Raw genomic sequence first — 27,526 nt, forward strand, 5'->3', positions numbered from 1 at the left:
CAGGCTCCCACTCCAGGACCATGGCCAGGGCACCCCACTCTGCCCTGGGGACCCCATTCCAACCCAGGCACACCCCCTCTGCTCTCCTCTGCCCGAGACAGCCCCCAGTCTGGGGAGGTCCTGATGTCCCTTGTGGGAAGTTACCCCGGGCGGTCCACAAACAGCATTGTTTTCAGATCAATGTTTAAAGTAGAATAAGGCACTTAGGAAAAGTTTGAAGCCTTCCAGCTTTTGAGACACAACATGATGTGTGTCCAAGTACCCTGTGAAACCCACACCAAAGAAATGCTTTTCTCCAAATCAAAAAGCAAATGTTTCCGTCGGAAACAGCACACTCATCAAAGATGGTTCTGCTCAATATATTTTGAGATTAGCTCCACGTGTTGCTGCTAAAATTTCTAGAAGCTGCAAAAAAGCTCATCTTTATTGATCAGTAATTAGAATTCAGCCGACCCTCCTGCTCTGCAGCACGTGAACAAAGTTCAAACCGAAATCAAACATACACAACGTCACCCGTCACTTCTCTGCGGAGTTAAGTGTGCAGCTGGGCTTCTCTGTCCTCACGCGTCGCGGAGAAGCTCCCGTCTCCACCAGCACCGGCATGAGCTCTCCGCACCCCGAGGGGCCTGAGCACCGGAGCCAGCGCTGCCCAGGGAACCGAGGACTTAACTCCCCTCAGGTTTACAGACCCCAAGGCGCGCAGCCGCCTGCTGGACAGCGTAGTGGACCATCCAGAAGGGCGAGGGGACTGGAGAAAAGCGCACGTGTGCACTGCACCGCTGGAAAGACGTCCGTCGCTTCCAGGCTCCCCTGGAGGAAGCCGCGTGGACGAGCAGGAAAGGACAGCGCCACAGCTGCAGGGTGACGTGCCCTCCAGTGTGAAGGGAAGGGGCTTGGAGGCACTTGCTGCTCAGGCATAGCGGCTAACACGCTGCATGGCCTCCCTCCAGACAGAGGGCTCTGCTCAGCAACGGAATGTTCTAGAGCCCAGGGTCCTGCGTCCAGCTACCCAGCACGGCCCCAGGTGTCCGATGAGTCGGGATGGACCTCGCCGCCCCCCAGCCCGAGTCGGGAATGAGGTCCCCCCTTTGCCTTCGTCAGGGCGCTGCGGGCAGGAGGGGTGAGCACAGTGTCCCACCGCCCCGAGGCGGCGAGCATCCCGAGCCGAGCTAGGACGAGCAGCTCCGTGGTGCGCGCCCCGCCTTCATCTTCTTGGTCTGCCCGTTGGACCCGCACGGCGGCCCCCTGCGTCGCTTCTTCTCCAGCTGCTGCTGCAGACGTTCCTCCTTCTTCTTCAGGTAAGTGGTCATGTTGTCGCAGGTGGCCTTGTAGAGGCTGCTGAAGCCACCATCCGTGCCAGCAGAGCCTGTGCGGAACAAGAATGGGTGCCAGCGTGCCACAGGAGCGCAGGGGCTCTGCTTCTAGCGGGGGACGTGGTGGGCCGGAGGGACCCTCCTGCGACAGTGACCACCCGGCTCTCTGTGGACCCGGGGCGCCTCCTCTGGCATGGCCCCAAGGATGCCCACCTCCTGGTGGCCACACCTGGCTAGACCGAGGACTCGCTTCTAACAGGACACGCGGGGCCCCGGGGTCCCCGGGAGGCCAGGTGCAGAGGCTGTGGCTGCGTCCTGTCGGCACCGTGCCCCTACTCCTCTGCGCTGGGGACTGGGGTGTCCTCCAGCCAACAGCCAGAGGGGACCTGAAAACTGCCAACCACCGAGTGGCCCGGATGCAGACCCCGCAGGACCCAAACAGTGGGACGTGCGGGCCGCTCTAGCGTCTATACACACCGAAGCTGCGTTTGTGTCCCCAGAGCTTGGAGGACCCAGACCTCTATCCGGACACTGGTTTGTCTTCCCAAGAAGTCTTCTGAGCAATCATTGCTTTATTCGAGTGAAGGCACCTGAGTTCCAGGGCTGAGTTAAAAGCACCCCCAGACACAGCCAGAAGCTGCATCCCAAGAGCCTGCCTTCTGCCAATACAAACAGAGGGGCTCTCGGCACCTGAATCTCCGCTAAGGGAACCCGGGGCGCGGCCCACCGTGGCCCCGCAGCCAACCAGGCCCCGGCTCACAGCAGCTCTGCTGTCCTGACGGGGACGCGGACACACACTGCACCCACCACAGGCCCCGCACCCTCACCCACAGAACGGCTTCCCGCTGCGTTCCGCGCTCTGGAACCTGCGTCCGCCCGCGCCCACGGGTGAACGTGACCCTGCAAAGCAGGCCAGGGCGGGTCCTCACCTTCCAACATGGCCCAGTTCTCGCGAAGGTGAGCACAGACCCTCTTCGACGCAGCACTTTCAGGAAGAGACTGAGAAGACGAACAGAAAACCTTTATTGGAAAGAGGCCAGTGGACAGCGGTGACCCCTGCACTCACAGGAGGCGGAAAGGCCGCTCTCCCCGGTTCATCAGGCCTGGGAGCGACCGCGGCTCGCACGCAGGACTCCGCCCAAGGCGTCTGGAACCTGGCAGGCACCGGCTGGCAGCATCGCTCACTGCTGGTTTTCAGATACAGACACCCGAGCGAGCTGTCGGGCAGCTCTGAGCACTCGTCAAGGCCGTGCAAGTTTGCAACGGGCTCTGCGGGTGTCACCTGCTTCTCCCCATGGCACCTTAGACACAGGACAGGCGGGAGGTGACATCCCTGATTTACGCACAGGCTCACCCAGACCACCTGTAAGGAGGGGTCCCCTCACTGTCCAGCGGGACCACTGCCCCAGCGTAAGGCTGTGCTGAGGCTGCAAATGTTAAGCATACACACCCAGGGCTCACCAACTGTGGGCTTTTCTCCTAAAAAGACGTGTCAGCAAAACAATCACAGGAAATACATACCAATGACAGCAATTCACCCCCGAGACACCCGTGCAGGCACCGTGACACTGAAGAACCCGGCCAGGCACCCAGCTCCCTGCACCCACGCCACAAGCCCTGTGGCCACTGTCCCCCAAGGACACAGCCGCTGGCGCGGGTGCGGTCGACGGAAACAGCGGGGCCGCCCATCTCACCTGCCACTGGCCGCCCACAGGCCTGCAGAGCACGAGGGGGGCCTCCCGGCAGTCCTGCAGGACCCACAGCCCCCGGGCCTCCTCGAAGGCGGCGTCCCACACTCTGTGCTGGAAAGTCAGCTGCTGCTGGTAGACCAGCTGCCGCCGGGGGGCATCCAGCTGGAAGAGGCAGACCACGGGCAGCCTTCGCAGGGAGAGAGGGGACGATCACGACAGCGCCCACGGGGGCGCTCAGCCCCGGGCCAGCCCCGCCAACACCTCAGCGGCAGCCTCGGGACGCCCTGAGCCCGGAGCCCCCAGCCAAGCCACTCCCGCTCCCCCGACCCCGGGAACCGTGAGCTAACGCACGCTCAGTCCCGAAGTCCGGGGGCAGCTTACTAGGCAGCAAAGACGAAGCCGTGCAGAGACAGCCGCCCTGCCCGCCGGGCAGCGGACGGGACCCCGGGCCGCGCTCAGCGGCCCCCACGGGCCTTCCACCCTCTAATCCTGCGTCGTCATTTCCAACACGAGCCCAGCCGCCTGCCCCAGGCCTGCTGTCAGGACGAGTGACGATGGGGGAGGCCCCCGAACGCCCTCCCCGGCGTGCAGACAAGGCTCAGGAGGGAACAGCTGGGCGGCCCGTGCTCCCCACACCTACCTCGTCAGCACCGCCCGCCCCCGACGGGTCTCTCGTGCCGAACCGGGGCTGACTGAGGTGGGTTCTACCACAGCCGACCCTTCGTTGGGGTTCTATCTGCACAAAAGACCAGCCGGGGGCCACCGCTACCTTCACTCTGGCGGATTAAGATGCAGCGCACAGAAAGGAAGCCACCGGCCCTCAGCAGCAGGGCTCGTAAAGTGAAGATCACCGCAGGCAGATGCCAAGCCAACGTCGCCGCCCAAGCCTCCCGACCCAGGAGACGCCCGCCGCTCCCTCCCGCACGGGCCGCGCGGGCTCACCCGTCACACAGGAGCGCCACGCAGTCCTCCTGGCGCCAGTAAGCGATCCTGGATGCGGCAAACCTCTGAAAGGAAAAGCAGCGGCTTCAGGGATGTCCGCTTGTCAGGACCTGACGCCGGGCTGCTCTGCTCAAACTGCGAGCATCGCTGCAGGACGGACGGTCCCCACGTGTGGTCCACGACAGGCAAAGAGAAGGCACTGCAGGGCTCTCTGGACGCCAGTGAGGGCACAGCTCACAGGGAGCTCCGACCCACGGGGCAGACGGCACAGGCCGCTCCGGGGCTCTGGCCCTCTCTCCGGAGCTGTGCCGCATCTCCAAGGCCAGGGGAACTACTCAAAAAGGAGGGAGACCAGAGCACATGGGGAGGAAGGGAAAGCGGGCACGTGAGCGTCCGTGCACTCCGGCAGAGGAAGCAGCCTGGGCTCGGAGCCAGCAGAGGTGCGGGGGACACGGCAGGCCCTCGCACAGCTCTCGGGGGCCACCCGGCTGCTGCTCCCCTCTACGCTCTCTCCTCGCCGTCCAGGGGCGTCAGGGGTGAGCAGGGCGCAGACGGGAAGAAGGCAGAACGAGCAGGCCTCTCTTTGCCGCAGCTCCAACGGGGGCACCGTAGCTGCAGAAACCCGAGGCGGAGGCGCGCACGGGGGCAGCCAGGGCAGGTGGAGGCCACTGACCCGGGGGGCCCTGCAGCCACTGGGCTGGGTGGCCGCGGCCCTGGGGCCCTGGGGCTCTGACCCACGTCAGGCCGACCTGCCCACGTGCTACAGAGAGGTCTCGGGGTGGATAAGAGAACCGAGAAGCCAAGGACGAGGAAGGAGAGTCCTTCAGTTCAGGCCCAGGTCTCGTTAGACACGCGGCAAAGCCCCATGCCGCGGGCTGCCACCCTGATCATCATGACCCCAGCCCCCAGGCCAGCTCTGCGGGCCCCGGAAACGCATGAGCAGACCCTCCCTCCCCACCAGGCCCAGCTGGGCTTCTGGAAGCTGCCAGAACCGTCCACGTGTGACCAGCTGGACCCCAGCCAAACAGGGCACCTGCCCGGGAGCATCACAGCGAAGAACCCCAAGAGCCTGAAAGGCAGCCCACACCTTCTCCCCTGCAGATCCCCTGACAGCTGAAGGCTCAGGTGACCTGACCTGGGGATGCACTGGCCAGTGCGCCATCCTGGGGGCATGAGGTTGACCCACGAGGGACAGAGGTAGGGAATCCTGGGCATGCTCAGCTCCCCGCCAGGCACCACTATTTTTTCCACTTCCAAGCAGGATTAGAGGCCTTTCTGTAAATCCGTGGTTTGAATGCACACATGGTAAGATATAAATTTTTTCCCATTTACATGACTAGGTGCCTTCAGAATTTGAAATACACGATTCCTCTCAAGCTGGAAGAAGTGTACATTGACAGTAAAAACACTTTTCCAACGTAAAACGAATTTTTTCCACAGGATCCATGACTGGAGAGACGCCCTATAAACCAGAGACAAACGTGAGGTTACCTTGTCGCTCCAGGGCTCCGTTGGCTCCTGCAGGCTGGGCAGGTGACAACAATGCAACTCACGGCCGCTTCTGTACTGCCAGAGCCTCAGGGTGCGGTCCTGCACACACCAAGGACGGGTCAGCACCCAGTGAGGCATCCAGGCTTCACCGGGTAGTGGGAATAACTCAGCGATGGCCACTGCGCCTCTCTCCCAGCTAAAGGCTCTTTGCTTAGTAACAACTGTGCAAAGAGTCGCACAAACCAATAAGTAAACATGGGTGACCCCACAGAGCCAAATGGGCAAGGACACAGGACACCCTGTCACATGCCGGAGGTCAAAGACAACACCTGCTATGCTCGGGCTGGGAGTGAACACACACGCATGCACGCACGTACACACACGGACCCATCAATGAGCATGCATTCGCACAAGGAGAAACACATGGAGTTAGTGAGCATGTGACAACTGTCCACACATCTCTGTTTAAGAATGGGTGAAAAGAGGACATCCGTTTGTTACCCATGAGAGTGTCAACTGGCATGGCCTTGATGTGTGCTCCAAAAATAACAAAAATGCAAAAAAAGGAGTGTTTATCAGGAACAAGACAAGGATGCCCACTTTGGCCACTTTTATTCAACACAGTAATGGCAGTCCTAGCCACAGCAATCAGTCAAGAAAAAGAAAAGGAATCCAAATTGGAAAAGAAGTAAAACTGTTACTGTTTGCAGATGATGTGATTTTATATATAGAAAAGACTCCACCAAAAGACTACTAGAAATAATAAATGAATAGAATAAAGTTGCAGGGTACACAATCAATGTAGAAAAATCTGTTGTGCTTCTACACACTAACAACAGACTAAAAGAAAGAAAAATTAAGAAAGCAACCCCACTTACAATTTATTTAGGAATAAATCTAACCAAGGAGATGAAAGACCTGTACTCAGAAAAGTATAAGACATTGTAGAAAGAAACTGAAAACACAAATGGAAAGATATTCCTGCTCATGGATTAGAAGAATTAACATTGTTAAAATGTACATTATTAACTAAAACAATTGAAGACTCAGTCCAATCACTATCAAAATCCCAACAACATGTTTCAAACATAAGACAAAAAAATCCTAAAATTTATATGAAACCGCAGAAGACCCAGAATAGCCAAAGCAATCTTGAGAAAGAATAACAAAGCTAGAATGTATCACGCTCCCTGATTTCAAACTATACTGCAAAACTACAACAATCAAAATGGCATAGTATTGGCAGAAAAACACACACACAGATCAATGGAACAGAATTGAGAGCCCAGAAATAAACCCATGCACATATGGACAATTTACAACAAAGGAGTAAAGAACATACAACAGAGAAAGGACAGTCTCTTCAATAAATGGTGTGGGGTAAACTGAACAGCCATATGCAAAAAAATAAAACTGGACCACAATCTCAAACCATACACAAAAATGAACTTAAAATGGATTAAAGACTTACATGTGAGACCTGAAACCATAAGACTCCTAGAAGAAAACACAGGCAGTATGCTGTTTGACGCTGGTCTTAGCAATATCTTTCTGAATATATCTCCTCAGGCAAAGGAAATAAAAACAAAAATAAACAAATGGAACTATTTCAATCTAAAAAGCTTCTACACAGCAAGAGAAATGATCAACAAAAGGACAACCAACCGAATGGGAGAAGATATTTCCAAATCATATATCTGGTAAGTGGTTAATAACCAAAACAGAGAAGGAACTCCTACAACTCGACAACAAAAAACCTTTAAAAATGGGCAGAGAAAAAAAAAAATGTGCAGAGACTATGAATAGACATTTTTCTAAAGACATACAGATGGCCAACACGCACATGAAAAGGTGCTCAACATCACTAATCACCAGGGAAATGCAAATCAAACCCACAATGAGATATCACCTCACATCTGCCAGAATGGCTACTACCAAAAAGACAACAAATGACAAATGTTGGCGAGGATGTAGAGAAAAGGGAACCCCCGTCCACTGTCGGTGGGAATGTAAACTGGTGCAGCCACTGTGGAGAACAGTATGGAGGTTCCTCAAAAAATTAAAAATAGGGCTTCCCTGGTGGCACAGTGGTTGAGAGTCCACCTGCCGATGCAGGGGACACGGGTTCGTGCCCCGGTCCGGGAAGATCCCACATGCCGCAAAGCGGCTGGGCCCGTGAGCCATGGCTACTGAGCCTGCGCGTCCAGAGCCTGTGCTCCGCCACGGGAGAGGCCACAACAGTGAGAGGCCCATGTACTGCAAAAAAAAAAAAAAATTAAAAATAGAGCTACCATATGATCCAGCAATTCCACGCCTGAGAAGAAAACAAAAAACACTAATTTGAAAAGATATACACACCCTTCTGTTCACTGCCACATTATTTTCAATAGCCAAGATCTGGAAGCAACCGAAGTGCCCATCAACAGAAAAATGTGGTACACACACACACACACACACACAATACATTACTGAGCCATAACAAAGAATGAAATCTCGCCATTTGCAGCAACATGGATGGACCTGGAGGGTATTACGCTCAGTGAAATAAGTCAGATGGAGAAAGATAAATACCATATGATTTCACTCATACGTGGAATATAAAAAGTAAACAAACAAAACAAAAACAAACATGCAGATACAAAGAACAGAGTAGTGGTTACCAGAGGGGAAGGGGTGGGGGGAGGGCAAGATGAGTGAAGCGGGTCAACTGTACTGTATTGTGACGCGTGGAGACTAAACTTTTGGTGGTGAGCGCACTGTAATGTATGAAGAAGTCAAAATGCAATGTTGTCCACGTGAAACTTACACGTTATAAACCAACATTACCTCCATAATACAGAAAGGAGAGGGTTATATTAAGAAACATTTGTTACAACGCTCATTAAGACGCCAGGAAATAGAACCACACGTCTAAGGAGAAGGACCAGACAATGAGTGAAACGGAGCAGGGTCCACACCGGCACCCGCCTCAGAAAAACCCCTCCTGTGAGTGGGATCCCTTGACTAAAACTAGACATGCACAGGCCACGTCCACCTGCGGAGCAAATACGAAGTCTGATGAGAAGAACCTCTGCATGATTTAAATGACCCAGAGAGAAAGAGGAAAATTAACTTCCCCCGAATGGTTAAGGCAGGAATCTCCGGGTGCTGGGATGTGAGTATGAATGTCTTGCCGTGAATATGGCTGATAAACAGGGAGACGAACGCACGTCTACAGGTGTCCCCACTCGCCCCTAGTCCCCCCAGGCAACAAGGGGTGTTTTAGAGCAGAGCCCTACAGGACAAAGCCAATCACAGGTAGATGCAGACAGAACCCAGCTGCTGGGGACAGATGATGGGAACAAGAGGCCTTGGTCTCGGGGACGCTGGGACACATGTAGAGAAGAGACACAGGGCCCCTCCCCACAAAGGGTGAAGACAGGAAACCGAACTCCACCCCCATGAGAAAAGGACTGACTGACCCAGGAGGGCTCCCACAAGGATGCAGCTGGGTGCCCGAGTCTGACACCTGGGCTCGCAAACCCAGCCCCAGTGCCATAAGTGGACAGACGGACCACCAGACATCGAGGAAAACCTCCAGCTGGAAAGGTGTGCGACACACAGGGAGGAAAGGAAACACACACAGAAAAATCCTTAAAAAAAAAACCACACGTCACACCACCTCAAGGTGATCCTAAGTCTGCATTCAGGATGCAAGAACGGGGGCTATGAAGAAAGAACATTCCAAGGACGAGAAAGAGCCTTGAAAAGTAGAAATCACAGCAGAAATTAACATTCCCACAGAAGGCTGGAAAATAAAGTTGAGAAAATCTCCCCCAAAGCAGAAGAGGGAGCAGGAACATGAGAGAAAAAATATGAAAGGAAAGAATCAAGCGTCAGCGGGTCCAACATCCAACTGCACAGATCCCAGAAGAGTGAGGCGGGGACAGCTCCAGAGGGAGGGAGCCTGAGAAAACCCCCAGGTCTGTGGCCCTGAAGACTCAGAATGGAAAGAGCCACTGACTGTGCAGCTAATTTCAGGGCCCCCGTGACACCCCCGCCCTGCTCCACCATTCTTCAGAGCACGGGGTGAGAAGGCCCCCAAAAAACGGCCAGAGAGAAGGCGATCAGACCCCACATAGAGGACCCAGACTCGGTGGCCTCAGACATCTCAAAAGAAAAAGCGGGCAGTAAACCAAGCGAACTAAAAACCAGAGAAGAGCCTGGAGCAACCGCTTGACAATCTGCAGGGAAACATCTGACTGAGCATCGTACACCTGCCTGATAACCGAGTGCTGGGGGCGGGCGATGGGCACCTCCCGAAAGGCAGGCTCCTAACCACCCTCCCTGCACCTTCAGAAAGCTGCCCCGTGATGTGCGCCCCAAACAAGGTCGGCGGGCACCTTCAGGAGACAAGGAGCCCACCAGCAAAGAGGGAGGGGGTGCAGGCAGGACACTGCTGATTCCCATGCAGATGGCAGCACCTGACACAGGGAAACTGCTCGTGCTTGAAACACGGGCATCAAGAGGACACAGTGAAGGCTCCCAGGGCCTGCCTTGGAGGCCACGGGGGGTGGGGTGCTAGTTTCCACTCTAAGCCTTACAGCAGCATCTGACTCTTTAAACAAACAGACAATCTGCACTTCACAGCGTGCAGGGCACGCGGCACACCACGCCCGGGCCGGGTGGCCCGTGAGGAGGTAGGATGGCGATGGGATGGGTCACCCAGGATGGCCAGCGCCAGCCCTACTGCACTTCTGTAAGAAGGAGAAGCGAAACGCTGGACTTGACAAAGCTCAGTGGTAAGACCAAAGGTGGCCACTACGCTTTCCTGTGCGGCTGAGTATTTTGTTTTATTGTAAAAGAGGCTTACAGCAAAATTCACAGAAACTGGCTATCTCTGGGAACTCCAGCACGTTTATTTTCTTCTCTTTACTTTCACAAGTCACTTTCAAGAACAGGACAAGAGAAGGGAAAAGTAAAAACCTGTGAGAAACCACACGTGATGAAGGAAATGGGACGTGGCCACCGCCTGGAAGGCCTGCCTGTCAGGAGTCCACGAGGCCCCCAGCCCACCCCAGGCCCGAGTTGCATAAAAAGCTCAAGGTTGGAAAGACAAAGATAAAGGGCTGTGGGCAGAGCTTCTGAAAAGAAAAGAAGAATCAGAGCCAATTAGAAACGCAAAGCCTGCACTTCAGCAGAAGTACTGCCTGATGATCCTTCTAAGGAGTATTCCCTAGAGAAAGGGGCCACCAATCACTCAGCTGTTCAGGCTTCCGGCTCCTGGGACAGACAGAGCTGCTGTACTTACTGATCAAACTTCCACCAAGGCCAAGTGCCTGGCCCCTCTCCACGCACTCACACAGGGGCGGGTCAGGGAGAAGGGCTGAGAGCGGCAGGGCGGGAGGGAACCAGGTCCCTCTGGGATTCGGAAAGGGCCGTCTACCAGCCGTTTTGACGAGGTCATGGTGCTGTAAGGACCCCTCAGACCGGAGTCCCTTGCACACCGGTTCTGGCTCAGCGCCTGCACACGCACTCACACGCACAGCCCTGGAGCAGGGAGCGAGCCGGCCGGCTCTACCCCACGGACCACGAGCACCACCTAGTGGACGGCCACCCAGGAAAGGCACGCGCTGACCTCCCGACCACGCTGGGAACCGAAGACAGGCTGCTCGCTGACAGGTCCTCCCCTGAGCGAGGCTCCAGGCTGCATCCCCCCCAAGGGAAGCCGGGGCGCCCGTGGGGGGCGAAGCACTTACCCCGGAGGAGGACAAGAGCAGCTCGGGGTGGTCGGGCACCACGAAGATGCGACTCACAAACCTACAGGTGGAGAGGAGCAGAGGGTGAGCCAGGCTGCTGTGACTCTGCCCCGCCGTGTCACCTCAGACCCTGACCCCAACAGAAGCCGAGAGGAGTAGCGTGACTGCGTGGGGAGCACGCCCTGTCACTCGGGCCCAGAGGCACTCCGCGGCCGCGCCTGCCAGGAAGGCCCCAGGGGGTCTGCCCTGCTCGGGAGCTGCCCAAGCACGCACCTCAACGGGGTCTGTGACACCAGGGCGACCTGCGAGCAGGGCCAGGTGTTAGGGGAGCAGCACCACTGACCACAGCCCGAGTCACACCCATTGGCCTCACCCGAGCAACCCAGCTCCCCACAGAAAGCAGCCTTGGGGCTGCAGGCGTGCGCCAGCATCTCTAACGCGATCACTAGCTCACGGGCGCCTGGGGACCCCTGGGAGGGGGGCCTCCGTGGCTCCCTCGCCTCCACCGGTTCCCATCCCAGCCGTCTGGAGCTCCACCTCGGCCTGGGCCCCGTCCTGGCTGCAGCCACCCTCCCTCCCCAGGACAGCCTTCCCCGAAGGCCCTCAAAAAGGAACAAGGACATGTTGCAGGATGAATGCAGCCTGTGTCCCCTGCAATGGCACGTCCACGACAGCGGGTACGCGCCACCTCGATGTCTCTACAGGAAAGGAGTGGAAACCCCAGTCTCCAGGGCCTTCACCAAGACTCTTAAGGAGCAATGACTGATCATTTATTCGCCGAAATGTCCACTGAGCACCTACTGCGTGCCAGGCGCTGTGCTGAGGGCTGCAGACAGCAGTGAGCAACCCTGACAAAGACCCCCCGCAAGTCTAGGACTCGGCGGGAGACGGGCCATAGGAGACCCAGGGTGTCAGGGGAGGCTCAGAACGGCCCATCCAACAGAAACACGGCCCCAGCCATGATGTGAGTCACCAGGGCATTTTACATTTCCTGGTGACCACGCTAAAAAGGTAAACAGACTCAGGCGAGACTAATGTTAATACTATGTTTTGACTTAACTCAATATACCCAAATGTTATCATCTCAACCTGCAATCCATATAACAAATTAATAATGAGCTATTTTTACGTTGTTTTTTCACACCGTCTCTGGAATCAGGTGTTTTACACTAACTACTGGCACATCTCACTTGAGACCTGGTGGCTCATGGCTCTGAACTGGCCAGCACAGGCTGAGAAGCCCAGCAAGGAGGGGCCGGGGAGAGGGGTGCTTCCTGAGAGGGCAGGTGGCATCGGGCAGAAAGCTGAGTGAAGGAGGGCGCTGAGCAGCATGGGCAAGAGCTTGCCCGGTGGAGAAAATGGCATATGCAAAGGCCCCGAGGCACAGTGTGCCCAGTGGGGTGGCGAGCAGCAAAGGCCCCTGAGAGACGGCAACGGGGCGGGGGGCTGGCAGGTCACAGGAACTCTGCTCGCAGGATTACTAGACAACTGAATAAAAGCTAAAGCAACGCTATCATGACATACAGACCCAGCAACCATCGACCTTTAAGGTCAACGTGTACATTCCATTCAAAAACCAGGAAACAGGAGCAATCTCAGAACTGAATTAAATCCGTCCAATTCCTCCCCTGCCTCAAATAACGTAGTTTAAAACACTTCAGCCAGTTAAACTAAGTGCTTTTCCTTCCTGCACACTGTAATCGGCCTTTTACCTCAGAAGAGCGACATTCTTCAGAAACGCCACCCTCACATAATGTCAAACTTCACTTACTAAACGAGCGCTCACTTGCCAGAAGACAGATCACAGAGCAACAACGCCCGCCTGGACGATTTAAATGACTGAAGCATGTTCCTCGTCCCCCGACACCACCCCTGACCGCTGACTACTGCCAGGCGCTGACGGGCATCTATGCTGGCCTGCGGTGACCACGAACTGGGGATGGAGACCTCGGTGCCACCAAGAAAACCTCTGGGAAATGGATTCTGAACAGGGAAGGAGGTTCTGAAGGCTCTGAAGCCCTGGGACCAGGGCTGAGCTAGACCAGGGCCTCACGAGGAAGCAAACCGATGCAGGCCAGGCCATCCAGGCTGGTCCCCTCCCCCCAGCAGGCATCTCTCGCTTCGCCACAAGCTTCCCCAGCTGAAGGGTCCGCCTGCATTTCAAATCTGAGCCTCCCTCTGTGGAGGGTGAGGGACTCACTCGGTGGGGGGGTGGGGACGGAGGACACTCACTAGTTGGGGCGACAGGGACAGGGGACACGGTGCGGGGACGGGGGTCACTCACTCGGTCGGGGGATAGGGAGGGGGAACACTCACTCGGTCGGGGGATAGGGGACACTCACTAGGTGGGGCGACGGGACGGGGGACACTCAGTGCAGGGACGGGGGACACTCACTCGGTGCAGGGACGGGGACGGGGGACACTCACTCGGTGTGCCCAAGGCAGAAGGACTCGATGTTGTGTGGAGCCGCGGCCCAGCTCACCCGGATTTTCTCGTCCCGGTCGGCGGTGAGGACATAGCGGTCGTCGGGACTCACGGCCTGTGCACGAGGGTTAGAAGGGGCGGGTCAGCATGGCCGGCTCCCCCGGCCACCCCAGGCCTCAGCTCAGGTGTCCCCCGAGGGCCACAGCTGCCCCACACCTGCTCCCGCCCCAGCCCGGCCGCGCCCACTCCCGTCTCCAGCACCTGGTCGCCTTCCTTTCACGTGTCCCCATGTCCAGCCCGTCACTGAGTCCTGGTGATCTGTCCTTCACAACCCCCCGGTTCCTGTGTGCCCCTGCAGGGCCCCCACCCCCGCCCCGCCGCCCCGAGCCGCAGCCCGGCCCTCGTGGGCCTCTCGGGGCCTCTGTGGGGGGCAGCTCGTGGCTCGGGGGCTCGGAGGACGCCTGCTCTTTCCACACCCCTCCCCCTCGTCTCCCCGACCTGGGCCTCCCCCACGTCTAGACCACCCAGCTGCCCCCGACTTGACCGTCCTCCTCCAGCCTGCTGCCAGCTTCACCTCTGAGATCGGGGCCCTGCCCACAGCAGAGCCCCAAGCCGCCCACCTGGCACACAGGCCGCCCCCTCCTCGCCCCCTGAGCCGGACCGCAGCCAACGAAGCACGTCGCCCACGTACCACATCCAGCAGCATCGACAGGTGTCCCAGTTCAAGCTCGCCGCTCCCGTGCGGCTCCAGCACCGAAAAGGAATAAACGTCCCCAGACTTGTCTGCTACCAGAACTTTCTCCTCAGAGGCCGTGAAGGTCAGGGCTGTGCACCTCCTCACCACAGTCCTACAAGGCCAGAGACGCCCACGGTCGGCCTATACGGGTCGGCGCCAGGGCAGCCCGCTGACCCGCAAGGCTCCCACCACGTGGCAGTTACCGAAGACGGTGCCAAAAACATAAAGGATGGAAACAGAGCCAATGCCTCGGACAAAACTTACTTTCGCGATACTTTTTCTTTTAAAAATGTGCTAATGGCAGAATCTGGGTGGTGGGTATCTACGTGGCCAACGTGAGACCCGCTCAGCTTGACAGTGTGTTTGAAGGCTGTCGTGATAGAGTGCTGGGGGCGGGGCTCCCCGGCCTCCCCGGGCGTCGGGGGCACCACAGCAGCCGGCTTCCTAAACGCCAACGCGCTCCGGGCCGCGACCACAGCTGCGGAGGGCCCTCCTGCCCCTGCGGCTTCCCATCCAGGACCCCGCCCTCCGCGCCGCCCACCCACCGCCGGCTCTGCCGCCCGGACCGGGATCCTGCACGCGCTGCGGGTGTGCGTGCGCACACGGGAGGGCCGCGACGCCGAGAGCTGGGGGCACATCACAAATCCAAGTCCTTGATCCAGGGCCACAAGACCTGTCACGTCTGCGAGCTGGTTCAGTAACGACGTCAGCCACGAGGAGCAAAACCACAAGTGGTGACACAGGCGCCACCGCCGCCCGCTTACCCCGGTCGGGGTCATGCCGGTGCCTCCTGCTACCATTTTTCATTTTGTTTCTACTGGGACGTCTTCCAGGAAGCAAAACAGGCTCTCCGCGACAGGGTACCCGTGTTTTCCATTCTACGCTAGAGACAAGCCCTAACGCTGCTTTACACACAAACGCCTTCCGTTTATCTGCACGCGTGGCCTCTTCACAGAAGGGCGGGTCTCAGCTTTGCCGTCACCCGAGGGCTGGAAGGGGACCCACCGTCCCCGTAAAGAGCTAACGTCCGTGCAGACGACACCCAGCTCACAGCAGCCGGGACTCCAGACGTCAGCCTGAAACGGAAACTGAACATTACGCCCCCCACGCGGGGCCCATCAGAGCCCTGCCCGCCTCTCTGGAGGGAGGGGCGAGAGGACAGAGGAGCGGGCGGGGGGCCCTGCTGGGTTCCAAGCGCCGCCACGGGGCTCGGCAGCTGCTGGACGGCCCCCACTCCTCGGTCCGGTGCAGCCCGGCAAGGAGGCGTGATGCCATGAACGTGGGGAAACAGCAACAAGGAAAGGGAATCAGACCCCAGGGCGAGGCTGATCAGAACTCGCGGTGCGCCCGGCATTTAAACAAACGGCCTGTGCGGCACCAGCAACCCAGCTGCGCAGCCTAACGGGCCCACTGAGCATGTGCGCGAAGCGCGGCCGCGGCCTGGGGGGGGCGGAGGGGGAGGCACGACCTCCTAGGGGGCACGACCTCCTAGGGGGCACTGGCCTAGGACAGTCCTCGGGAAGCAACAGGCTTGCATCCCAACAAGCTCGCCCACCCCAGGAGGAAGTGAGCCCTCCAGAGCCGGCCCCCTCCCCACTGCAGCCCCCCCATTCCCACTCCGCATCTCGCCCCTTTGTTCTCTGCCAGCTGGGGGCTTCCAGCTTCTCAGGCTAAACCCGTCCTGGCAACAATTCCAGGACGTGGCTCAGCTGTGCAGGACGGGTGTAGGAATTGGGACCCGTGGGCATCAGGACACAGGTGGCAGACAGGACCGTCGGTGGCTGGCCATGCCGCCCCAGCAGAACGAGCCCCGGGGGCACCAACCTTCGGCCTCCCCGGGGTCTGAGGCCTCAGTGCTTTCCCTCGCTCCACAGAGTCACTGGGTTCAGGGCCCAGGCCCCCCCCAGGGTGGGTGTGGCCCCCTCCTCCCTGCCAGGGACAGAGGGAGGGGCCGCTAGAGCGAGCTCTGAGCCGTGGGCAGGTTCCACAGCCGCTCGGGGCCCCGGCCGGTCAAATGTGGATGAACTGGATGTCAGATGTACCGAGGGTGGGTGCTGTTCTGAGGGGGCCCATCAGATCCCAAAGGAGTCTGTGCCCCAAAGGTGAAGAGCTGCTGCACCCCCTCCAGGGTGACGTCCACTAGACCAGCATGGGGGGGACCGCCCACTGCATGTCGTCGCCCCGGAGACTTCAACTCACCCTGCTCTCCTGCAAAAGCGTAATCGGAGAGGAAAGGCGCTGAGCTCAGGGTAAACGCACAGGAAAAGGCAACGGGAGACACACGACCCCTGCCCTGAGCTCGCCCCGGCCCAGCCCCTTGGCCCCATTATCCAAAGGCTGCAACACGAGGGAGGTCCTGCAGTTGTAATCTGGTTCCTTAATTTCATCCAATCACATCATGCCTTCCACACCACCTAACGCAAGCATTTCCTACACAAAGTTATTCTGTTGATGTCAACTTAAAAGCCAAGAGAGAACGACTAAAGGGAAAACGCCCGGCACCGAGACCGCTAAGGTCTACAGCCCCGGGTGTTATTGGGTCTCACGTGGAAAGAAGCCCCGACACACGACCTTCCAGAGACAAAACAACATGGCCCCTTCCGTTCAGTCCACACCCACAGGCCTCGGGGTAGGGGGACCCAGGCACGGTCACGGGGACCAGGCGTCTGAACACCCGCCCTGCCCCGCGCCCGAGGAGGCCTCACCTAAACTCTCTCACTAAGAAGCCCGACGCCACGCAGACCCCCTGCCCCCTCCTCAGACCCTGCACGAGCCAGGACCCTTCTAGAACAGCCAGAGCCCCCCAGGAGCCCTGGGCGCTTGCCGTGCCACCCCGGCAGAAGGGTAGGAGCTCCGGAACCAGGACCCAGGAGTGCGGCAGGCTGCGTGGACACCCCCGTGCCCACGTCCAAAGTGAAATCCCTACCCACCCGCGGAACGCACACAGAAGTGGCAGTTCACCCGCATGTCTGCCTTCTAGCAAGTCCAGAGCAAGAGCAAGCTGGCCGCCAACTCTCCCCACCACCAGCAGGCCCTGCGGCCGCACCCACGCTTCAAAGAAGTGGTCAGTGTGACTGCGAGGGACCCAGGGGTCAAGAGCCCTGACAGTGGGCACACCCCCTCGGTGAAGAATCACCCTCATCCAGAGAGAGGTCGGGCCCGTGGCCTCACGGCCTGGGAGGAGGTGATCTCTAGGAGGACAGAACAGGTCTCCAGGGGCAGAAACAGATCCCGCGAAGAAACCGTCGCAGGGGAAAGGCAGGTGCCGGGGAGGCAAACGCCGAGTTGGAGGGCCACGCGATGTCTCTCGCTAGGGATCTCTGGATGATGAGATTCAGGGTGATGGGTTTTTGTTCCCACTTTGGCCCTCTCTGAGGTTCCCAAATTTTTACATGAACCAAAAAAACTCAAGGGGGAGAATGGAAAAAATTGCTGTGGTAGGAAACCACACTGCTTCAAGGACCAGACAGGACGCCTACGAACCTGCCCTCAGCTGCCCTCCCACAGACCCCACAGGGGCAGGTCTGCACACAAGCACGCCCATGGCAGCTCTGGACGGCGGCCTGGGGGAGCCGGTCGGCCGAGGCTCACCCGTAGTGTCTCGCTCAGCACGCGACACTATATTGGGTTGGCCGGGTGTCAGGGCAGCCGCAGCAGATGGACTCGTTTAACACAAATGGGAAAAACCCAAGTTCCCCAACAGAGAATCAAAGGGAAAAGGAACCACCACCCCGTGGGAAAGCAAAGGGCGTGAAAAGACAGCTCGCAAGATACAAGCAGTTCTTCAGGGTACGGCTGCTCTCCGCACTCCTAACGCGGCAAGCACGCAAGGTCCCACTCTTCTCTCACGCGGCCCCAGGTCCAAGGTTAGACGCTACTCAGTGCTGGGCTGGGTGGTGCTGCTCCTGCGCTCTGGGGGGTAAAGGGAAAACCCCTTGGGAAGGCAATTTGTGATCATTGACATCATTTACAAATACACATCTTCAGACTTGGCAATTCAGTTTAGGCAACTTTTACAGAAAAATGAGAAAAATTACGTCTGTATATGATAATTCACTGAAGCACTTTTTGAAAGAGCAGAACAAGTGAAATGCAGGTAAGAAATGTCCATGAAGAGGGAAGGTCAAGAAAACGACGGGACTGCATGCAGTTGCTACTCTTCACAAAGCACTGACCGGCGTAGACATCTCTGCCAGCGGCTCCATCGGGCGTACCTCCAACACGCCCTGGAGTCCTAAAGACCCCAAGTCTCCTCTGACCCAGGCCTGATCCCCTGGGTCCTCTGATCATTGCCCAGGTCCCCTCGTCAACCTGGGGGTCAGACACAGATTTACGGATGTCCTTGGAGGGCAATCAGAGCTCTAATACATCGCGCTGCAGACAGAATCAGTCTGCAGGTCCTCAAGGTACCCCGGTGGGCGTACCAGAAGCAGGCCAGACAGCCTTTACTTTAGCAAAAGAATTACTGCCAGATCCCTTTAGATGGTTTGATTTTCATCTTTTGGGGCAAAGCTCCCTTTTTGAGAATCTGATGTAAGGTATGGAGACTCCACAGACAAAAGTCAGCAGTCAGGGTCAAGAACGGAGATTAACTACTGTTATGGGCTGAACTGTGTCTCCCCCACCAAATTCATGTTGGAATCTAAACCCCCGCCCCAGACCTCACAATGTGGCTGTATTTGGAAAGACGGCCTTTAGAGAGGTGATTCAGGTGCAGTCTGGCTGTTCAGGTGGACCCCAATCCAGTGTGACGGGCATCCTGTGACGGGCATCCTTACGAGAGGAAAACAGCCCACAGAGGGATGACCATGTGAAGAGACAGCAAGAGGGCAGCCATCTACAAGCCACGCCCAGGAGAAACCAATCCTGCTGACACCTTGATCTTGGACCTCAGCCCCCAGAACTGTGAGGACTAAATACCTGCTGTTTAAGCTGTGGCGTTCATTATGGCAGCCCTGGCTGCCTCATCAGCTACCATCACCTGCCATCACTGTCGCGGGCCCGCCCTCCCCGCTCCCTACAGGTTGTGGAAGCAAAACCAAGGCTACCTGCAAGGATCCCTGTGGGGGAGCTCAGGGTCAGAAACCCCAACGTTCCCGGCGATGTTCAACCCTGAACCCCGAAAATACATGACATCGTCTGTGCTCTAAGTGACCCGCCAACGTTCCGGCTATGTTGGCAGGAAGATGCTGCCTCACAGGCCTGTCCGGTTAAGGGTGATGTGAATTCACCTCGGCAGGAAGGAGCAGTTCATCATCAATTATCCTGTGGCTACACGGCAACACACATTTAAACGTCATTTTGGGGCTGGAAACTCTGACTGTGGGCGGTAGCTGGAAGGCACGGGTGCAGGGAGATTCCCTGTACATCCTTTAAATTTTCTGTTTTAAGCTTTTAAAACATGAGCATCCATTGCCCATCTAATACACAAAAACAGGTATAAGGTAAAAACGAAGTAATGTTACTGGACTTTATTTTTAACCTGACTGAAATCGAGGGCAGAGTGGGTACTCCTTGCTTTTGATGCCACCTGGAATCTGGCTTTTTATCCTTCTCTTAGCAAATAAGATGAGATAAAAATCTTAGAAGAGTAGCTGTCCCAGTACAGGTGTGAGTCGGCTACAACAGGAAACTCCTTGACCTTGGCCCTTCAGTAGTTAGAACGTTATAACTGCACGGGTTTATCTCTGATTATGAAAGGCCAGTTAAACCCTGCAGCCGCAGGGAGGCGAGGCGGAGGGGAAGGGCTGGCTCTGTTCCATGTGGGTGCTTCCACCAGTGTCAGAGAACAATCAGAATAAAGCCAGCCTGCACCCTCCTAAGGAAAGAGAGAAGGTGCAAGTTAAGAGAGTATCAAAGCCAAAGGAAATTTACATCTGCCCGCAGCCGACTGTCAGCATCACCCACCTCCTCTCCAAAGACAAGGAAGCTCTCGGGAAGCGAGCGCGCTCAGAAAACCGCAGTGCCCCCTCCCTTTGAGGAAATGATGGAGAGAGATGCAGGAGAAGAATAAAAAGTCGGAAGAGCATGCACAGGACTTTGCTGGGTAAGAGGAAACACCCAGGCCCTGTGACAGCTATGTTCTTGCTGAGTTACTGACATCATCTCCCATCAGTGCTGAGCCCCCAGCCCTTGAGATACTCAAGTAAGTGCACCGACTTAAAAACTCACCAAGTTAAAATCGTGGCCCAGGGCTTCCCTGGTGGCGCAGTGGTTGAGAGTCCGCCTGCCAATGCAGGGGACACGGGTTCGTGCCCCGGTCCGGGAAGATCCCACATGCCGCGGAGCGGCTGGGCCCGTGAGCCATGGCCACTGAGCCTGCGCATCCGGAGCCTGTGCTCCGCAACGGGAGAGGCCACAACAGTGAGAGGCCCACGTACCGCAAAAAAAAAAAAAACCGTGGCCCAGGTGCCTTAACTTACACGAAGCCCCCGACACACTCCCAGGGGGCATGCTGGCATTCTCTATTTCTGCCACCACAAGACTGGAGGAACACTGTTTGGGAAGCACGTCAGAAGCACGACAGCACAGTGGCCAGGGGCACAGACTCTGTAGCCAGTGACCAGGACAGGGCCCAGCTGAGCTGAGTAACTGGAACTGCTTCAAAGTCTCCTGAGCAGCGGTGTGGGTGAGCACACTGCCCCGCCCCGCCCCACTCGTGGGCCTGTTATGAGAATTAAATCAGTTAACACAAGTACAGCACTCGAAACAGCTCCTGTCACAGAACTGGTGCCCTGTGTTAGCTTCTTACACTATTGCTACGGTCACTATTGTTATTGGCATGCAAGTGTAAGCCGTGCGTTCAACATCGTAACGATTCAATGTTAGCATTTCATACCTGACACTCAGACATTGCCATGGTTTTGTACGGAAAAGAATCAGACGCTTACTGTCATCAGTTAAAGCAAAATAGCTGCCAGACGTAGAGAAGGTGGACGCCAGAATCGTGTCACTCCCCTTATCCACGGGCTGTCCGTCCTCCCTGAGAAAGAGAGGGGACAGGTCAGGCCTTTCCTCAGCAAGTGAGGCTACGCCCTCCAGGCCAGCCCTGTGCGTTTATAATGCGACCGGACGTAGAAAATGTGATGAGGTTCATGTAACCAGAATATAAAACATATTAAGGGGACATGGAGAGGTTAAAGACCACTCTAATGTTTAAGGAGTAAAGCTCATTAAACAGAAAAGTCTCTCGGCATACACACCAGAATCCCAAGGGCTGAGCTGCAAAGACCCTCAGAGGCCCACTCCCTCAAGGACATGAACTGATCTACAACTAGAGGCAGGGATCAAATCATATTAAGAAAAATAAAGTGGGCCCCAAGCCCGATTCTTCTAAAGAAAACCACCATACAGAATGACCATACTCTGAAAACAAACCTATGGTTACCGGGGGGGAAAGGTGGAGAGGGATAAATTGAGATTGGGATTGATGTATACACACCACTAGATATAAAATAGGTAACTTAATAAGGACCTACTGTATAGCACAGGGAACTCTACTCAATACTCTGTAATGACCTATATGGGAAAAGAATCTAAAAAAGAGTGGATATAGGGCTTCCCTGGTGGCACAGTGGTTGAGAGTCTGCCTGCCAATGCAGGGGACGCGGGTTCGTGCCCCGGTCCGGGAAGATCCCATATGCCGCGGAGCGGCTGGGCCTGTGAGCAATGGCTGCTGAGCCTGCGCGTCCGGAGCCTGTGCTCCGCAACGGGAGAGGCCACAACAGTGAGAGGCCCGCGTACCGCAAAAAAAAAAAAAAAAAAGAGTGGATATATATATATAGATGTACAGCAGATTCACTTTGCTGTACACCTGAAACTAACACAACATTGTAAATCAACTACAATAAAAATTTTTTTAAAAACCATACTCTACTTTTATCTTTCAATTAGCTAAAGTTAATTTCATATACCTGCTTTCAATGCATTTAAAATTGTCCTGTTATTTCAAAGTGCCAATAAAATAGTTAATTACTGACAAAAACGAATTTAAAGTATTTTTTAAAGTGCTAATATTCTTAATGCTGAATTTGAAAGGTAGTTCCACATTTCTCTCCTGAGGTGGTCCGTGGTTTATCCACACAGCCGGGTAACAGAAATGAAAAATTAAGCAAATAAGACAACAGCTTATTCCTTAGACTAAACGGTCCCATTATTCAAACCATGCATCAGCCCTGAAGAGGCTCCCCTACCATCTCACCCTTTATGCTCTTGTGTCTCCTTTTCTGCAGCACTGCAATCATATATGAAGAGGCTGTCATCATCACTAAAGAAAAAAATAACAAAAACATTTTAAAGGAAGCACTTCGTTAATTATAATGCTCATTTTTTTTAACCTGCATCAAAAAAATATTTGCATACTCACTAAGGGTCTTATCCACAAGAAACTGTCTCCGTAAGATATTTCAGGGAACAGTTAAGGAGCTTTATTTGCTTAACCTATTTATATTTGCCATACATAACTGATATGGTCTGTCCATAAAAGTCAGTTAAGTAAAATAAATGAGGACAAACACTCAACAGGAAGTAATATACTGTTCTTTGATAACAAGAACATCAGTGCAAGACGGCTATGTAAGAAGTTATATTCTGATGTTATTGAGTTTTCAGAGCGTTTTTTGCACCCAAGTTTAAAACCGCCATTACTTGTTTAGAAAAATGTCTCATCTGCCCCAGAAAAGCTCCCACGGCTGCCAAGCATTTACCAGTATAGAAGCCACCCACCTTCCCTATCAGACCCTGAGCTCCCCCTCCAGTGCCTGGCACAGAGAAAACATCGTGCAAATGTTTAGCCTTTAAAGTGACTGCAGCCAAACTCTTTTCACATGGAACACTGCAGTGCAGGAAGAGAAAGTCCTCCAAGCCAGAAACTGTGCCAGCCAGCCACTAGATTTCCTCAAAAGGCATGGAATGAAGCAACCAGATGGAGTCTAATTTAGCCATCTCTCACTGTGGCATGTTAGATACCCCGAGGCTCTAAAACAAAATAACCTGGGACAGACAACAGGTTTGTGAATAAATCTGTGAAATCTAAACGTAACATCTTATTGGATCTCTGAAACCAAACACTGAACAAAGAACACAGAGAGTATCTTTACATTTGAGAGACACATTGTTTCAAGTAAGGAAGAATCAAAACTACCCTGGGAAAGAAAACAGGGGCCGAAACTGACCACTACTAATATCCAAGAGGCCCCTGGGTCAAGACTGTTCGATCAACAAACATTTACTGATTTAAGAATCCCGGGAACGATAAGGAAGGGGCGTGAAATTAGGGAAAGCAAAAGCAGGACCTTGTAATGGGCCACTAGGGAGGTGCGCGCAGTGGCTCTGGAGTACCCCCTGAGCGAGGAGGTGTCAGATAAAACCCTCCAGCCCCGAAGGGCAGGTAGGGCGGGGTCGAGGGATGTGGGCTGGGAGGAGGAAACAGGCACCTACGCAGGAAGAGGGAGGGGAGAGAGGGAGTGCGCCGAACTTGGTCCCCGGGAGTAAAGCCCTCTCTCCAAGGGCTGCCTTCCACCCCTCTCTCCAGAGAGGGTCTGACCAGCGTACCCCGGACCCCGCAGAGCCCAGAAGTGTCCCGCGCCGAACCCTCAAAGAGCGCCGCAGACCCACCGCGGAGGGCGCGGGGCCCTGGGCAGGCGGCTAGGGGACCCCTGGGCGGGTCTTGGGAGAAAGACGCGGAGAGCGGACATTCTGCGGCGCAGGCACGCGGCCGGGCCCAGGTGGCAACGGAGAGCTCACAGATAGTAGCGGGGCTCCCCGGGGTCACCCCAAGGTGGGTGCAACCCCGGCTGTGCGGGAGAGCCGGGGTCTCAAGGCCCCGACGCGCGACCGCAGCCTTGGATCCTGCTCCAGGCCCAGACCCCTCACCTGCTCGAAGTGGAGGTGGCCAGCAACCGGCTGCCGCCCCGCACCACCAGCTCATGCCCGCACAGCGACAACCCTGCAGAACCCGCCATGTGCCCGCCCGCCGCGCAGCCACCCACGTGCGCCGCCTAGCGCCTCTTCCTGCCAGCGCCGAAAAGTGACGTCAGACGTAGACGCCGCGAGGAGACGTCATCCGGGCTGGCCCTGCGAACGCGCCAGCCCCGGGCATGCGCAGAAGGTGCATTATCCCTTCAACTCGCAAGCCGGCCTTCGCGCCTCTGGTGGCTTGGGGTCGGTTGCTGATCGCGTTTGTCCGGTTGGAATACACTTGCTTGTTTACTGTTCGTCTCTTCCTCCAGACTGCATAGGGCCAGTTCTGGATCTTTCTCACGCTGTGGCTGGGCGACTTGGCCGGCCTGGTACCTACTTGGTCCTTCAAAAAGTGAGAAGGTCTGAGTTTGCCTCCAGGTCGAGGACGCGGTGTCTGAGGTGGGCTCAGAGCTGAGGGAGGATAAGCCAGACGCGCCCGAAACGCAAAGCCTCTGAACTGCTATTTTTCAACCCAAGATAGGGCTCTTTTCCTGTGTTCTTATGCTCATGGAGTAGGTCACCAGGCACCAGTTATGCGGGGTGATTTCTCGGGACTCTCCGCCCCCATATTCCACACTGTTCATCTAATCTCATAAATCCTCCTGGACGCCCCTTCTCTCCATCTCCGTGGCCTCCGCCACGACACAGCCCACAGGAGTCCCGCTGCTCACTGGTGTCACATCCGCCCTTGTCTCCCCGCCACCCCCCCCCCATGCAGTTTCCGCACTAAAGCCAGAGAGACCTTTTCAGAACACAGTTCCAATTCCCTGCTTAAAATCAACAAGTGGCTTCTCACTGTTCTCAGTACAGAAACCAAATCCTAATCTTCCACTATGAGACCAAGCGTGGTCTGCCTCCTAACGACTCTGCAGCCTCCTTCCCTACCAGGCCCGCTTCAGTCTCAGTGCTCTAGCCGTGACTACCCTTCCTTTCACTGGAACAATGGTCCTACTAACCACAGGACCTTAGCGCGTGCTATTCTTTCCGCCTGAAATGTTCTCCCCACACCCTGTCTATGTCCCTAGTTAATTCCAGTCACCCAGTTTCATCACAGTGAAGTCATCACTTAATCAGGGAAGCCTCTCCTGACTTTCCATTATTTGCATCCACAGCACCGTGATAACTTGTTTAATGTCTGTCTCCAGACTACAAGTGCCATGAAGGCAGGGACTGATGCCTACTAAATTGGCAAGTCACCGATCGATGCCCCAGCTTGCACCACAAAACCTGGCATGAAGTCAGTGCTCAATATTTGCTAAGTAAATAAATGGAACAACTAATTGGCAGTCTTAAAATATCAGCTATATTTGCATAAGAGGAATTGTGATAGGCATGAGGCATGGAAACCGCCTGACCCAAACCCCACCTCCAGTTTGATTCAAGGATGAATTTACACCCAGACTTAAAGCAGAATGCTTGGGAGACTTCCCTGGTGGTCCAGTGGTTAAGAATCAGCCTTCCAATGCAGGGGACTCAGGTTCGATCCCTGGTCGGGAAACTAAGATCCCACGTGCTGCGGAGCAACTAAGCCTGCGCGCCACAACTACCGAGCCCACATGCCACAATGAGGAGCCCATGCGCTGCAGTGGAGGATCCAACATGCCGCAATGGAGGATCCCCCGTGCCGCAACAAAGATCCCAACGAAGAACCCGCATGCCGCAGCTAAGACCCGCAGCCAAAAATAAAATAAATATTAAAAAAAAAAAAAGCAGAATGCTTGGGAAAAGCTGGGCTTCCTTTAAGGCAATGAGGTAAAAGGGGCTTTCATGGAGGCAGAAGATGGAAGAGAGTCTGTATCACAGAACAGAGAACGCAGAGGGCTGGGGGCGGGGGGTTGCAGGGTTGGGGGGTTGGGGGGTTGGGGGGTTGGGGGGTTGGGGGGTGGGGAGAAGGGGCAGGAGCTAAGCCGGAGACTCACATGACATCATTGCAAGGGAGCTTCCAAGGAGGGATTGACGCTGGGCAGAAACCAGAGGAAGCAGGAGGCTCCACAGTGTTTCTGGAGGTGAATCGGCTATAAACATCATTTCTATTCAGCTAACCTAGCCGGTACAGTGAAAGTCCATACTCATGGTCTGGGGTATTTTTCAAGCCTGCAGGTGAATTTACAGTTTCTCTTCTGGGTGGGATAACAATATCAAGACCACAGAGATCCTAGAAAGGGGCAGCCAGTCATCAGCAGTCTTGCCGGCAAATTTAACTTTCTTTACAATCGTGGTTTACATGGTTTTAAATGTTCTGTAACACACACTCTAACAGATACAATTAACTGTAATGTGCGTATTTAAACTGACCTTGAAGCTTCACTACTTTCATGTTATAGGTTACAACCTCGAGAAATAACTACAATTCTTTTGGAGTTGCACTATTCCTCTTAAGTCTTTATTATTTGTTATTTGGAGGAAAAATAATAAAGACTTAAGAGGAATCCTGCATTGTATCAAAAGACACAGAGCAGGTATAAATGAAAACTTAAAGATCTGTACTTGACCATCAGATGTAAACAAAACTTAAGCATTTTGAACTTCTTGAGTTGATAAATCACTTGCCTCATACTTTGAATTCTTATAGTACTTGTGCCAACAAGACTTATTTTCCTCAAGATTTTTTTCATCAAATTTCATGATAACATCTACCTTTTTAATTTTAATCAAATCAAATTGAAGGGGCTTCCCTGGTGGCGCAGGGGTTAAGAATCCGCCTGCCAATACAGGGTTCACGGGTTCGAGCCCTGGTCCGGGAAGATCCCACCTGCCGCAGAGCAGCTAAGCCCGAGAGCCACAACCACTGAGCCCACACACCTAGACCCCGTGCTCCACAAAAAGAGAAGCCCCCGCAATGAGAAGCCCGCGCACCGCAACAAAGAGTAGCCCCCGCTCGTGGCAACTAGAGAAAGCCCGCGCGCGGCAGCGAAGACCCAATGCAGCCAAAAATCAATCAATCAATCAATTAATTAATTTTTTTAAAAGTCAAGAGAATAGATCTTGAAAGTCCTCATCACAAGAAAAAAAAGTTTGCAACTATGTGTGGTGAGGAATGTTACCTAGACTTACTGTGGTCCTCATTTCACAATGTACACAAATACTGAATCATTATGCTGTATACCTGGAACTAATACAATGTTATATGTCAACTATATCTCAATAAAAAGTAAAATAAAAATTGTACGAAAAAGAGAAGAAAAAAGAAAATGCTACATATATATATATGTATATATAATTCAGCCATA

General features: G+C 55.0%; 1 protein-coding gene across 1 annotated transcript; it reads right to left on the reverse strand.

Annotated features, from left to right (window-relative positions):
* Nucleotides 1-277: 277 nt before the first annotated feature.
* On the reverse strand, nucleotides 278-24,329 carry WDR4 (WDR4 tRNA N7-guanosine methyltransferase non-catalytic subunit). Its single transcript, XM_082626023.1, has 11 exons — nucleotides 24,210-24,329; nucleotides 22,537-22,602; nucleotides 21,175-21,318; nucleotides 14,292-14,448; nucleotides 13,603-13,715; nucleotides 11,176-11,236; nucleotides 5,438-5,536; nucleotides 3,947-4,011; nucleotides 3,008-3,191; nucleotides 2,243-2,312; nucleotides 278-1,366 (listed from the first exon to the last, which is right to left on the reverse strand). Exons 1-11 carry the CDS (start codon nucleotides 24,296-24,298, stop codon nucleotides 1,170-1,172), a joined length of 1,245 nt encoding a protein of 414 aa, XP_082482149.1. The 5' UTR covers nucleotides 24,299-24,329; the 3' UTR covers nucleotides 278-1,169.
* Between the last annotated feature and the right edge of the window lie 3,197 nt (nucleotides 24,330-27,526).

The sequence above is a fragment of the Mesoplodon mirus genome (assembly GCF_964341445.2).
Source record: "Mesoplodon mirus genome assembly, chromosome: 6".
Taxonomy (NCBI): domain Eukaryota; kingdom Metazoa; phylum Chordata; class Mammalia; order Artiodactyla; family Ziphiidae; genus Mesoplodon; species Mesoplodon mirus.

Coding starts and splice junctions, on each gene's coding strand:
- WDR4 (XM_082626023.1), bottom strand. CDS start 24,298: ATGGCGGGTTCTGCAGGGTTGTCGCTGTGCGGGCATGAGCTGGTGGTG. Junction 22,603..24,209: donor GCCACCTCCACTTCGAGCAG/GTGAGGGGTCTG, acceptor TTTTTTCTTTAG/TGATGATGACAGCCTCTTCA. Junction 4,012..5,437: donor CGGAGCCCTGGAGCGACAAG/GTAACCTCACGT, acceptor TTTTCCTTTCAG/AGGTTTGCCGCATCCAGGAT.